This window comes from Diabrotica undecimpunctata, chromosome 2 (assembly GCF_040954645.1).
Source record: "Diabrotica undecimpunctata isolate CICGRU chromosome 2, icDiaUnde3, whole genome shotgun sequence".
NCBI classification, from domain to species: Eukaryota; Metazoa; Arthropoda; class Insecta; order Coleoptera; family Chrysomelidae; genus Diabrotica; species Diabrotica undecimpunctata.
The window spans coordinates 123,792,549-123,808,625 of NC_092804.1; the positions used below are offsets into that span (position 1 = coordinate 123,792,549).

Here is a 16,077-nt window from a genome sequence, read left to right on the forward strand (position 1 = left end):
TGATTGTGTGTTCTCAATTTACAAGCCGAATGTGCGGGTGTGTGCGGTCTCGGTACGCTAACGATCTCTTGCGTAACGAAAAATGCAGTGAAAAAGTGCATTTAGCTTTCGCTATATTCGCGCGCCCCAAAAACACTATCTAAATATTCTGGATGTTTTGTAAATATTCTATATTTATTAAATGTGTACATAGTATCGATTTATTACGCTTTATTTCTCACTAAGCATAACCCGATCAAACCAAACACATAAGGAATCATCGCCGTGAAGTCTGCTTACTTATACCGAAGGAATCTCGTTAACAGTCCATGGTCCTAAAATATTTGGTACTGTACCCGCTGGAGAAAGGAATTTAATAAGCTTGCCCCCCAACAATTAGTGAAGATCAGACAAAGTTCCATCATAGTTTTTGGTCCTTACCTCTACGGATATTGTGTTTTGGTTTCGCCTTGTTTGTACTTTACTCTCAGTTTCGAATATTTATATGAATTTGGTTAAAAGACTTTCGAAAAAACTCTGATGTGTCACGATAAACTCTAAAGCAAAAGGACAGAAGTGAAGTTTATCTAGTCTTTGTGCCTGGTGCTGTAAATTACTGGACAAATTAGGTGAGATTCTTTCACATTTGAACTTTGCTTATGTACAGGGTGAAACGCTTTACCTAAAAGACTATCTCCTTAAAATTTTATTTGTAGACATTTGTAGACATTTACCGGGTGTGCAAAAAATTTGATTGCAAAATAAACTCTCAGTATGATTTAAGACTTTATGTTGTAATTATAACATAAACATTACTTACTCTATTCTCGCCGTGTGATACACGTATTATTATATAATATAAACATTAATTTCTCCAAAGAATTCGGTGTTTGCACGGCCTTAGACAGTTATTTTTGGAGTAGCAGTTTTTTGTTAAAGTCGAAATGGAAGATCTCAAGAATAAAAGGGAGCCACTGAAGGCCAAGATTACCAGAATAGCAAACTGGCTGTTAGAAAAGGCAGATGCATAAACTGACGGTCTCCAGTTTCAACTCAGACACACCGAATTGAAAACGTGTTATCTGAAGTATGAAGAGGAGATAGATCGGATTGAAGAAATTGATGAAACCGATTACGAAATACAAGACAGGGTTCTCATGGAGAAAAAATATTTTTCTACACTAGCTGGACTGCAGCATAAGATGGAAACTTTAAAATTACCCTTCCACTCGCTCGACTCAAACGCTACTCCGCCAACTGTAGCCACTGCTAAGGTTAGGTTGCCGGAAATTACAATGCAGGTATTTTCAGGAAACTTCGCTGAATGGAACGCGTTTTATCAGTTATTTGAAACGCTAATAATCAATAATGTGGAGTTGAACGATGTGCAAAAATTTATATATCTCAAATCTTTCTTAAAAAATGAACCTTTATACTTCGTTGAAAACATAGAGGTTATCCAAGAAAATTTTCGGATCGCTTTGGCCACGCTAAAGAATCGCTGTGAAAATAAATCGCGTGTGATTAGTTTACATATCCCAAAATTGTTAAAGGCTTCATCTTTAGCTAAAAGTAAAGCAAAATTATTAGGAGAATTTTTAACTCTATATAAACAAACTTTACTTGCTCTTAAAAATATGTCTGTACCTATTGAACATTGGGATTTACTAGTGATCGAAGTATTTTTACAAAAATTAGATTTCGCGACGCACGGGTCATTTGGGTATGAAATAGGTTCAAAGGCTTATATACTCTCTCACAGTATTTTAGTTTTCTTGAGAAAAAATGTGATATACAAGAAAAATTAAACGTTTCCGATAATCATAAAAAATTTAATAAACCTCGATTAAAAACATCTTTGTTTTCATCAGTTGACTTACGAATTCTTTCGGATACTAGTTATAGTAGTTGTATATGTTGTAAAAGTAATTCACATAAAATTTATCAGCGTAATGATTTTAAATATCTCTCTTTACAGGAATGATTTAATTTTGTAAAAGGTAAGAAACTTTGTTGGAATTATTTGGGTAATAAATATTTTTCTCAAGACTACAACTCTTCACGCTCATGTAGTATATGTAAGAAAAGACATCACTCGCTCTTGCATAGTATCTCTGAAAATGTCTCTTCCTCTAGAAACACGAATAGGCAATATTATAGGCAGTTGATCGCAACGCTCAAGCTCTAAAACATTCACAAGGTTCTTCCAGTCGTGTCGCTCACATATCTACTCCGCCTTCTTATAATGCTCATAACCAAGATGAAGCCTCTACCAGTTCGTTCGAACCTCCTTCAGAAGTTCAAAACACTGCAGATTATCATACAGCTACGTCTCTCTCTGATTTATCAGTTAAAACTGTTGTATTGTTGGCTACCACTTTAGTGACTGTATTCTAAAGATGGCAGGCCTATGTATGCCAGAGCGCTCCTAGATAATGGGAATCAGCATTCATTCATTTCTCGTGATTTGGTTGAGAAGTTAAACCTCACCACTTATTTTAAACAGTTACAGATATCAACCATGTCCGAAAACACCTCACTGTCAAATCAAATTATTAACATAGAATGTTTCCCTATGTGAAAGATAGAAGTTACAAAACATCTTTTGCTGTACTTGATAGTATAACCTACAGGCTTCCTAAAGCTACCCTAGATAGAAGCAAAATAAATGTTCCACCTAATCTCACCCTCGCAGATCCCTCGTACTCTGTTCCCGGTAAAATTGATTTGCTTCTAGCTGGTGACATCTATAGCGAATTATTGACTGAAGGATTCATATATTTAGGAAAGAATCTTCCCATTCTTCAGAATACCCACTTAGATTATGTTATTTTTGGTACACTTTCCTCTCATGTCTTTCATCGGAGTTCAAACTTGGCTATTTCTCAGTTAAATGTTACTCTCTTTGTTCAGTCCGAATCCAAAGAGAATAATTTACATAAATTGATTTAAAATTTTTTTATTGAAAATTGATTTAAAAATTAGGTGAATCTTTAAAATAGCTCCAAAGAGATTTAATAATTTAGAAAATAGGCTTCTAAAAAATGAAAATACATACGCTCAATAGAAGTCTTTCATTAATGAATATCTTCTTCTCGAACATGCTAGAATAGACCCTCTCTCTCTCTCTCTTACTAATAAAAATTTAGAAAATAAATATTTCCTCCCGCATTACTTGTGTATTGAAGGAAGGATCCTTAACAACAAAATTTAGGGTTGTTTTCGATGGTTCAATGAAAAGTTCTTGCATAGTATCCCTGAAAATGTCTCTTCCTCTAGGAACACGAATAGGCAATATTTCCCAGTTGATCTCAACGCTCAAGCTCCCAAACATTCACAAGGTTCTTCCAGTCGTATCGCTCACATCTACTCCGCCTTCTTATAATGCTCATAACCAAGATGAAGCCTCTACCAGTTCCTTCGAACCTCCTTCAGAAGTACAAAACACTGCAAATTATCATACAGCTACGTCTGTCTCTGCTTTATCTGTTAAAACTGATGTATTGTTGGCTACCGCTTTAGTGACTGTATTCTAAAGATAGCAGGCCTATGTATGCCAGAGCGCTCCTAGATAATGGGAATCAGCATTCATTCATTTCTCGTGATTTGGTTGAGAAGTTAAACCTCACCACTTATTTTAAACAGTTACAGATATCAACCATGTCCGAAAACACCTCACTGTCAAATCAAATTATTAACATAGAATTTTTCCCTATGTGAAGGATAGAAGTTTCAAAACATCTTTTGCTGTACTTGATAGTATAACCTGCAGTCTTCCTAAAGCTACCCTAGATAGAAGCAAAATAAATGTTCCACCTAATCTCACCCTCGCAGATCCCTCGTACTCTGTTCCCGGTAAAATTGATTTGCTTCTAGCTGGTGACATCTATAGCGAATTATTGACTGAAGGATTCATATATTTAGGAACGAATCTTCCCATTCTTCAGAATACCCACTTAGATTATGTTATTTTTGGTACACTTTCCCCTCATGTCTTTCATCGGAGTTCAAACTTGGCTATTTCTCAGTTAAATGTTTCTCTCTTTGTTCAGTCCGAATCCAAAGAGAATAATTTAGATAAATTGTTCTCGTAGTTATTCGCTCAATGATATCCTCCTCAAAGGTCCTACCCTTCAACCGGACCTTTTTGACATTTTACTGCGCTTTCGATTATATTCCTTTGTTTTCACCACTGACATAGAAAAGAGATACAGACAGGTCAAAATCAATGCTGATCAAACCTTTCTGTTAAACATACTTTGGCGTGACTTCCCGGAAAAAGATATTGAGTGCCTGGAACTGCAAACAGTTACATATGGAACTAAAAGCGCGGGTTTTTAAAGTACTCGCTGTTTAATGGAACTGGCAAATACTCATCAAACTGAATATCCCCTGGCAGTGATGCTGTTCAAAATAGTTGCTATATTTATGATATTCTCTACGGTGCTAATGATGAGCAAACTTTCCTTAAAGCTCACAGGGAAATAACTAGTTTGCTTGGAACAGCATCGATTTCTCTACATAAATAGTGTTCTAACTCGGACTTGTTACTAAAAAATATTTCTTCTCTCTTTCGAACTCTTCTTAGGTCATAGCTCCAGATAATTGCTCTAATAAAGTTTTAGGTTTATGCTGGAATCCTGTTCTTGACACGTTTTCAATCTCTCTTCCAGATTTCACCATAAAGAACTCATACACTAAGAGAGAAGTACTGCCAATGATTGCCCAAATATTTTATCCTTAGTTTAAAGGCTTATGAAGCTTGTATCTACTTACGTGTGACCTATAAATCAGAACAGGTGTCGTGTTCCCTTCTGGCATCTAAGAGTCGGGATGCTCCACTAAAACCCTTGACCCTTTCAAGATTGGAACTCAAGGGTGCGCTATTATGTAGTAAACTCACAGCAAAGATGGCTAACATCGTTAAAGAAAAATTATCTCAATTAGACTCTATAAATATGTAGTCGGATTCAGAGATTGTTCTCGCTTGCCTTCGTTCACATCCTTCTCGTTGGACCCAATTTGTAGCAAATAGGGTTGCACAAATTTTAGATAATTCTTCTAATGCTTACTGGAGGCACGTGCGATCCAAAGAGAATCCTACCAACATACTCTCCCGAGGAATGCTACCCTCTGGAATAATAAACTCTTTTTTATGGTTTAACGGTCCTCCATTTTTAAATCAACTTCGGTTGGATTTATTGAAGTATAACCCAAAGAGTTATACCTCCAAGTTGCCTGAAGAAAGGAAATCATTTTTGTATGTGGAGTGTATATGTGTGTGTATATATATATATATATATATATATATATATATATATATATATATATATATATATATATATATATAGATATATACCAGTTGGGTATTATTGACTGATACGTTATGTAAGTATACGTTTTAATTTTGAGGTTTCAGTCATTAATTGTAAGAGACAGACAGAATAATATTATTTTGAAAACTGTTGAGTAGTATAAGATACGGACATGATACCGTTATTTTCGTAGATAGCCTGAAAGGTATGTAGGTATTCTTATCTCGAGAAGAGTAGCAGTATGACTCTGCACTGACTTAAAACATCAACAAAACAAAATAGATACAAAGTTGTAGGTAAAAATAAAATAACACTGGATAGCTATTAGTCAATCAACAATCGGTAGTACAAACGACCAACTATTTGACTGAAATAAAGATTAGAATTGAGATAGCAACAGTAGCCTTAATGAGCAACAGTAGCAAAATGAAAAAATCTTTAAAAAAGGTTTCAAAATTCAATTAACGTTTTACATCTTCTCTGTTCTTTTATATGGAGTGGAATTGTGGACTTGTGAACTAAGGCAGCGATGAAAAGTCGAAACGTTTTAGAGTCAAAAGTTATAATGAAGCGGTTCTGCAAAGAACCTTAATTTTCTCTAAAAATGTGTTTATTATTAAACTTAATATACCCACAATAATGTTTTCTAATTTATATTGTAACCCAATACTCGTTCCATTTACCTTACGAATAGCTCTTCTACTAGATAATTTTATATCTAGTCTACTTCCCAATATATTCATAAATTCCTGTTCAAATTTATTTATCTCCATATATACGTTTTCAGTCCACATATGGTCCCCCATGAAATGTTGAATTTATATTGTTTAGGGATTACTCGCATTCACAAATGGTTGATTTTTTGAATAGGATATTATTTCCAGGCGAAGAGAAACATTCTGAAAATTTGATTCGATAATAAGGTCTCGTTTTGTGCCAGAGCTAGTTTTTGGATCATTTTTAATAACTACCGATTACTGATTTTTGTTATATTTTTTTAATATATAATTTTTAGTGTACAGAGTAGATTGTAAACATGCAATGTAACAATAAAAAAAAATTTTTAATATCAAAACTGTAAAAAACGGACAAAATAAGTTCAATTGCTAAATACAATCTGGAAATATCAACGTATTTAAAAAACCATTCAAAGGGCTCAAATCGAATCGGCGTGAATATAATATGTACCTTAACAAGAGGTAATTGGCTATTGAAGTATATTACAGCCTTATTTATTTATTTATTTATTTATTCGCGGACAAAATCCATATTTACAATAAAATGTAAAAAACAGTGGCGGCTGGTGACAATTTTGTTCAGGGGGAGCTGATTCGGGAATACAAAAAAAATAAACACGTACTTACCAAAAGCCTTTAACCCTGTATCTGGTCCTGTAGCTTTTTGGCTACATCAACTTTGAACGATAATGTCAATATCATAGTGCTTTACATACCCTATCTAGAAAGGTTGCCTTTAAATTACAACGTATTTTATTAGTGTTAATGCTGGCAACTTGATCTATTAAAGGTTTGAGAAATTTTGTTTCAATATGACCGAATGTAAACAGCTGTGTGCGTATATGCTGCTTGAAAGTGAATAAATATTGCATCATAAGAGTAAGTAAAAACCTTTTTTGTACAATATTTTGGCTTTACATTTAATATAAAGGTTCATTGCTTTAGTTTTTTTAAACATTTACAGTGATAAGACATATTTAACGGTAAAATCTGCATTAAAAAAACTATGTAGGTAAAAAGCAACATTGCTAGTTTATAGCAAGTTTTTTTTGTCGCAGATTTTACAAAGAAAACTGTTTTTTATTATGGATTTTAAGCCAATCAGATCTGCATGTTTTTATGGGAAGAAAAAACCGCTTGCAATAACTCCGCTAGATCCAAATATTTTAGACATTTCCGATTTATCTGATGCGAAAAAAAATCATTTGCAACACGAAAATATTTTCGAAAACTCTGGTGATGAAACAGGTCCAAACAATATGGTTATACAAGAAATACATGAAGATAGAGAAGCTGATGAGGAAGGAGCAAACGAAGAAAATGAAGTTGTACGAAGAAAAAAAGCAAAAAGAGATCCTACCTATTTCAATCGGACAGAAGATGATATTACAACTACTTCCATTTTTTATCCAGATCGATTTTTCAGTGGAGAGGTAAATAACGGATTTATTATTCATTTTATTATTGATGGAAGTAATAAATTTACCAGCAGTAGAAGACTATTGGGCGAAATTCTCTAGAATATCCCAAATTGCGGATATTATGTCACTAAAACAATTTCAACTTCTCAGAAGATTTATACACTGCAATGTCAACAGCCAAGTTACAGACGAAGCCAAAGATCTGCATTTCAAAATCAGGCCACTTTTGGATCTAATCAGATTTAATTGTCAGAAACATCAATTTGACAATCAGTATTTCATGGACGAAATTATGATTGCATATAAAGGTACTCGTTCAAGGGATCTCAGGCAATATATTCACAATAAGCCTCATACTGAGGATACAAAATGTTTGTTCAAACTGGCGTGTCTGGCTACATTGCCAATTTTATTGCATATCAAGGAGCTTTCACATTTTCTTTCGATGTGTGTGCACGCTCACATTGTTTCTTCGCGCCACAAAGGAATTTGTTCGATCGAACTTTTATCGACCGTCCAAATTTGATGTGTGATCGAGGACACTTAGGCTAGGCGCACACATCGAATTTGGACGGTCGATAAAAGTTCGATCGAACAAATTCCTTTGGTGGAGCGAAGAAACAATGTGAGCGTGCACACACGAAACAATGTGAGCGTGATCGCCAAACGGCACGGAATCGATGTCGTGTGGCGATCGATGAATGTCACTGCATGGACGGCTGCCGTGGTCATTGCCGTCGTTCAAAGGCGTATAGTACCAAATGAACGCGCGTACACACATCGATCTTTGTCGACCGACCAGAGGACCAGTTGCGTTTTTTGGACACTCCTCAACGTACGTAGCTCTGTGTTGCTACGTAGTTCTATGTTGTTCATTGTGATTTTGTGTACTCCACCTAACAAACCTTTGTGGATTAACAAACGAGTCATCGAATAAATGTCGTGTAGTGTACGTGCAAAGCATCATCGATAAAAGTTCGATCGAACTTTTATCGACCGTCCAAATTCGATGTCTGTGCGCCTAGCCTTAAGTGCCTCTACCAATAATGTTAGGTCATCTGAAGTAGTGGAGCCTGCAAAAAACGTGGTGCCCAATAAAAGATTTAAGATAAATTCAGATAAGTATATAATCTTGAAAATATTTTCGTTTATATTGAAAGGATAAATAACACCGATCTTGATCCCTTACATCCAATTATAATAGGTCATAAATTTTGTACAAGAAACTGGGAATTTCTAATATCCTTCAAGTAATGGGAACTGGTAGAAATAGAATTAAGGTGGCAGTAGCTTCTACATACATGATGCAAATAGTCTAATAAATAATAGGGAACTAAAGAAAGAAAATTTAGAACCCTTATTCCGGGTCACTTATTAGACAGCAAGGGTTTTATTCGGGATATTGATACTCAGCTTGATATTGTATGTTTACAGGAAAATATTGAATCTCCTTCACATATCTTAAATATTAAAGGAATGCATAGAACATGTTACATACTTAGAGGCCATCGCGTGTGCAGAAAACACCAGCTATTAGAAGCTTTGACGTAAACATCTTGTGTAATATTTTAAACAAAAAAGAAATGAATATAAACATAAATTTATTAATGAACAAGGTAACTACATAAATGATAAAACACATATTAGTGTTGTAAACACGAAACGAAACAAACATAAACTAGATATTATTGTTTCAAAACTTTTAAACTATATAAATATAACTAAATGCTAGGGACCGTTTTAGTTTTGATTACTAAATACGAAATTAGAATTCCAAAAGTTTCATAAATAGTTCAGTTTAAGCTAGATTTTTAAAAATTTATATTTATAAAATAAACAGGTTCGATAGTATCAAACAGCAAAAATTTAGTTTCTGGTAAAACAATATTGAAGATATTTCTAAATTTAGAAAATATTAAAGAGTTAATCATAAATACACTTATTAAGCATCAATAGTTAGAAAAATATAATATCTTATTATTATGAATTTGGGCATTTGGAAAATATTTGGAACATTTAAAATGAGGTAGTATTAAAATTCAAAATTGGAAATGCTAGAAAAATTAACGGAAATAATAAAGTAAAATTAGATCCGAATTGGAACTATTAGAAACGATAGAAAAACGTAATAAAACATTGCTTTCTGGGATTATAGGCATTGGTCTGGAATTATGTCTTCCGGGCGTTTCCTCTGCCACTATTACAATTATCAATGACGATGTAGCAATAGTCGGAGCTATCTTCCATGAACTTTCAGTTTGCAAAACGCTTTTGTATATTTTATGCCGCAGTCGTATACGAAACATCAGGATGAAATAATTCCAGACCACAATTTATAAACCAGAAATAATGTATCAGTCCAAAGCTCTGGTTGTGGAATCATACATTCCTTAAATTCATAGAAAAAAAGATATACAAGCAAATATAAGAGGTTTTTATAAGTATTATTCAAAGAGGTTGAGATTTCTAAGAGTTCTTTAGAAGTTTCTAAATTATGATCGTCTTGAAACTAAGATATTATATGATAAATGACAGAAGGTTTCCATAGCCCAATTTTTTATTATAAAAAGAATAATTTAGCATCGATGTTCCTTACAAACATACTGCAAACGCCAATTACGATGAGGTTTCGCGAATAAAACAAATTGTAACAACTAATTAAAATTAATAAAAAACAGTATGCTACATGTACATTTGATAAACTATTGAGTCTACGTCTCTGCCATATTATCTAGACTCAAATCCCATCCCATCGGCACAATTTGGCGATACTAAAAACTTTGATGAAGACAAACTTGATCAGATTACTATGGATAAGTCAACATATTATTCAAATTAAAGGTGAGATAGAGTCGCATAAGGTATATAAACTAAAGTATACTCTGATGGTGATAACGGTTTTTAAAATAATCAATTATTTTTAAATATCACAATTGAAGACACGAGTGGATGGATTTGAATTTGCTACGTAACATTTTCCTAAAAACCGTTATTTTTTTAATGGATTATGTAAAGATATTATGTACCATTTTTCTAAAAACCATTTTTTTAATGGATGAAGGTATTATGTACCTATTTATCACGTGGCTCTATAAAAATTTTAAGATTCGTAACAGAAGTCTAGATTTTTTAATGAATGAAGGAGTTATGTTACATTATTTTCCACTAAAAAGTGAAAGAAGGTGTTATAGGCACAAAATTCTATATTATATATAATATTTTGTATACATTTAGTCATATGAATGATGGTGTTAAGTGACACACATAACCCCTTAATCCACTCACTAGCCATTTTGTTTTAGTTCGTGAGTCGGTATTGCGCGGACATGTTCTGTCGGTATCACAGTATTTTACAGTAATATCATAATATTAATGCTAGTTAACATTTAAAATGAGTTCCAGAGGTAAACAAAAATGTTAAAGCTAGTGCAGGAACAAATAAACTGTGAACAAAATTTGCCCATGATGAAAATGAATTCACAGCGACTTCTAACCTCAAAATTGTATTTTCAAATGTAACAGATAAGTGCAATTCTCTTGTTATGAAACAGTAATTGTTTCAAACTTAATTATTAAGTTTGATTCTATTTTAGGGAATAGGTATTATCATAATATTTACATAAAAGTGTAAGTGATCTGGTTGAAATAGATTATCCAACCATCATCTATTATATTTTTTTACACTTGAGTGTATTTCCGGGGATTTTCCTATTTTTAAAAGTCATTTTTTGATTGATTTTTGTTTGATTGTAATATAAATAAAAGATAAATTGTGTTAACGAATTTATTGTTAAGTAAAATAAATTATGCATTTTGACTTTTTTAAAATCGGTAGATCAAAGGGACATTTCGATAGATCGGTAGATAGTTATCAAATTCAATAGATCGATAAATCGGTAGATGAAACATCACTGGTTTCAATTCGCTTTAAAGACTATAAGTAAATAGTTTTTTTATTTTCAGATTTGGATGGGACACAACCATTCTTGTCAGACAGCGGTGGAGATGCTGAATACTTTCCGAATAATGAATTAAACAGTTCTTCGGGAACAAGTAACACGAAGGATGAAGAAAGAGCGGAGCACAGTCATGTAAAAAACCTTGTTGAAAGTAGATTCATTTCTGGAGACAAAGAAGGAAGCCTAAAGAAGAAGGAAGTTTAAAAGCCTTCTAAAGAGTCTAAAGAGGTTGAACAAGGAAATGAACAGAAAAATAAAGCAAGAGGTCTCTTCTACAACAGCACAAGTATCCCAAAAACGAAAACGAGATCCAAATAGCTGGAAGAAATGCAAAGCAGCTTTAAATAGATAAAACGCAAAGAATACTTGTCCTACAAAAATATTCTCGTTCTAAGAAAGGAGCCGAAAGGAGGCATACTTTGTAGACAAGGCTATAGACTTTCTTGTAGTAATATATTTTTAAAAGATGACAGGAAGGCATTTTTGGATGAATTAAGAAAGCCTTATGTGCTGTATACCAAATAGGCAGGAAAAAACTTAATATTATAAAGGGTCGTATAAATAGTGGTGCTATAGCACTTCCTCCAGATTGCATAGGTAAGCACTCCAACAGGCCAAACAAAACAGACCAAGATGTTAGGTATTTTGTTATAGAACACATAAGTAAATTTCCTGTAGAAGAATCGCACTCTTCCAGAAACAGAAATACTCATACAAAATATCTTTCTCTCCTACTAAATGTGAGCAAAATGTATAAGTTCTATCTTGAGGAATGTAATCTAGCAGGACTTCCTAGAAAATTCAGAAATAAAAAAAGTTCATATTCCAATATTTTTGCGACAGAGTTTAATTTATCATTTGGATACCCAAGGAGTAATACGTGTAGTATCTGTGATGGTGTTAAATCTAACGAAGGAAATAAAGAAAACTACATAGCAGCAACTAAAGCGCTCAAAGTTCACAAGGAAAAAGCAAAAGATTCAGACAAGTTAGTCTACATTACAATAGACATGCAACAAACAATGCTGCTGCCGAAAATAACAATGTCCAAAGCATTATAGCTTGGGCAAATGTGGTTTTACAATTTTGGGGTGCATATTACAACAAAAAGCCTAGACAAAACATGTTTTGTACCTGGACCGAAGATCTTGCAAATAGAAGAAGTGCAGGAATATGCAGTTCTCAAATCTGATCATCTGGTCCGATTCATGTTCGAACCAAAACAAGAAGTTCCACATGATTTGCCTTTATCAGTATCTTATTTTGAAGGGATACTTTCGTTGCATTGACCACAAATTTCCTGAGATTGGCAATACTTAATTAGACTGTGACGGAGATTTTGAAAGAATATTTTTTAAGGTTTTACCAAAACACGACACAGTATATGTCTAGAAACGTACCGGGAAAGAATTTCAGAAGCTAGCCGAAAAATCAAGTTATCGATATGACTCAACACTTCAGAAGGATTGCTGATCTACCGCAAAAACTTCATCTTATTATAGAAAAATGGATGAACTAAATAAAACAGTCAGATTTAGAGACGGTATTAACTGGATAAGCGTAGAAGAGTATGGTTACTATTTGTATAAAGAATCATATGACGAAATAGTTCCGTTTAGAAAAGTAAATATTCTTCAAAATAAGAATAGAACAACAGCGTCAGAGAATATTGAAATCGAAAGAATTCGGGAGAAATATGGAACTATCTCTGAAGAAAAAAGAAAAAATCTCCAAGAAAAGCTTAAGTTTGTAAAATCAGAATATCGATATTTCTATGAACCAATCTTAGAAAACAAATAATGTATCATTAAAATGTTATTACCTTCAATCAAGTAATAATATCTTGTTAACCGGTTAGATAAGTTTTTCTTTAATACATGATTCTTCCATAAAACACTAGTTGTTGTTTTACTTTTTCTATAATTTTACAGTGGATGAAGGTGTTCTGTTTTTTTTTTTCAAATTTTGTTGAGACATAATTTTTTTGTTGATAATTTTTTGTCATAACATATTTCATATTATAAGTAGCGACAAAGAGAAGTTTTGACAAATCTAATAAAAGTAAATGTGAGAAAAGTTTACAATGAAAAACTTTAAGCTTAGTTTTCACAAAATTTGAATCTTGTAACATAGCACCTTTATCCACTCATGCCTTCAATTATCATAATCATAATTAGTATATTCAGTAATAAATAGTAATATTATCACATATTAAGTATGGTCTTATTGCAAAGAGTAACTTTGACAGATTATAATGTAATTGCAAGGTTTTACAATATATTTAACAAATTATGATTTGGTTTCATTGCGGTATCGTTATTCGCATGAAATGGTTAACTTTGCACAGGTAAAACACCTTTGTACGTACCACCTGCGAAGCTTAAAATGATTCCTATTCCTATTGAAGGCAATTTTTTCGGTCGCCTTGAAAATTTCGCGGTAACACCTCATCGTAATTGACGTTTGCTGCATATTTTTTGGTTTATTCTCCTTAAAAAGAAATACCAATAGCTTGTTTACTAAAAAATTGCATATTGCACAGCTTAGAATATGATTTTACACATTAAATTTTTATATTTAGGGAATTCCAATTTTTTGGTCATTTTGTTACAATACTGAAATAAAAAACAATGTACGAGGGTTCATGACATGCAACGACAGCCACTGTGCCAGTTCTTTACCTCTCCGGTCATGAAAGCATAAGAGATCATTAACAAACCTTCAACCATCGAGTTCAAATGCACAACAATGCCATTGTAACAAATTTTTTAGGGTAGAATGGAAAACTAGAATAACGTATGGTCCTAAAGTTTTGGGAAAAATTTCACCTGGTCTGATTGAGAAGCAAAATGCATTTAACAAAGAAGGCCATGGAATTGAAATGTCATCAGTTATTGACATTTAATAAACAAAGCAGACTATTTTGGTTTGTGCTCTGCAAAATGTCTTATAAAATTGATATTCGTCGAGGTTTTTATAATATGGTTGGGCGAATGTCGAAACGAGATATTGTTAATATTTATCGAGATCAAAACATAAGCAAATCGACAATTTATCGCACAATCAGAGAATGTGAAGAAGGGATACCATGTGTTAACTTGCGTAAAAGTAGCCGATCGCGGATTTTGAACCATATAAGAAAGGCAAGACTGATTGAAGCAGCTAAGAACAAAATTGGGGTCTCACAGCGAAAACTGGCCAGAAGATTTCATGTTGGAAAGACTACAGTATACAGGACCCTATCGAGTAACAATATTATCTACCGGAAAAGAAGAAAAGCTCCAAAATACACAGAGGATCAATTAGAGAGAATTTCGAGATGTTGCCGCGGGTTAAGGCGAGTGTATTTCGTCAACAGTTAATCGTGATGGACGATGAAAAATATTTTACTTTGTCCAACTCTGAGATGAAGGGTAACGATGGGTTTTACACGAACGATTACGAAAATGTACCTGATGAAATAAAATTCAAAAGTGAGAAAAAATTTGAGGACAAAATTTTGGTATGGTGTGCAATTTCTGAGGCTGGCTTTATCTCACAGCCCTACATTGGTGTTGTTCGAGGCGAAGCCTTAAACGCAAATATTTATATTCAAAGATGTCTCTCTAAATTGCTTCAGTTTGTGAACACACATCATGCAAATGATCAAATAGTCTTTTGGCCAGATCTTGCTTCATGTCATTACGCGAGGATCACAAGGGACTGGTACGAAACTAACAACATTACCTTTGTACCGAAAGCAGACAATCCCCCCAACCTACCTCAGGCTCGTCCAATTAAAGAGTTCTGGGCAATATTAAGTCGGAAAGTCTATAGTAAAGGATGGGAAGCACAAAATCAGGAACAGTTAAGACGCCGCATATATACAAAAATTAGAGAAATTGACGCCGAGGTCGTCCAAAGGATGATGCAACGTGTCAGGGGAATTATTAGGGAAATCGAAAATAATGGTCCCTTGTCTGTCATTTGAATTTTGATTTATAATAAGGATAGTTAAGTTAAATTGTTGAATAATTTAATAAAAATATAATATTATTGTGATCAGAGTTATATGCTTTTGAAATTTTTCCCAAAACTTTAGGACCATACGTCAGAACAAATCAATAGAGACAAATTAGCAGGAATAGAAACAATTGACAAAATAGAAATTAAGAGACATTACGAAATAAGCAAAATACAAAAATATTAGCCAAAACCAAAATGAAATATACTTAAGACCGAGAAACAGTCGTAAAATAATTCAAAGAGAAAAATATTATACTGAATTTAAAAGATCTTAAAAGCAACAAAGAATAGAGACGAATTAAGGGAAACAGTGGTGGTATTTAAAATGCATGAACCCTGGTACTATTTTTCTACTAATAAAACTAAACATTATTTATGGAAAAACAAAGTATTTTTATTAATTAAATCTCGCTCTCTTTTGTCTGCTGCTATCAGTGACCCACACTCCACCATTTTCCGCTGGATATCTTATAGTTGAAGGAGGTCTTATGTAAGCACTACTAAAATTGGAGGGGTTTGAACATCCTTGTTCATAAGCCTGAGATAGCTCAGCAGATGGTTGTTCATAGCCCTAGAACGCATTAGAAACTATCTATAGATTTTGTTACGCATTTGCAGTGCAAACGATTTAAAAAATACCCAAAAGTATCCTGAAGAAACC

The 16,077-nt window shown here is 33.4% G+C and overlaps 1 protein-coding gene across 3 annotated transcripts in view; it reads right to left on the reverse strand.

Annotated features, from left to right (window-relative positions):
* LOC140434840 (protein no-on-transient A-like) overlaps positions 1–16,077 on the reverse strand; it is a 335,075-nt gene that overhangs the window by 273,395 nt on the left and 45,603 nt on the right. Inside the window, exon 7 of one of the 3 annotated variants that reach the window (XM_072523408.1) lies at positions 12,302–15,987. The exons of the other annotated variants lie outside the window; for them this stretch is intronic. Within the exon in view, the coding sequence (XP_072379509.1) occupies positions 15,814–15,987 (174 nt within the window). The 3' untranslated portion in view covers positions 12,302–15,813. Of the gene's footprint in view, positions 1–12,301; positions 15,988–16,077 lie in introns of those variants that run through there. 3 annotated transcript variants of the gene reach the window in all.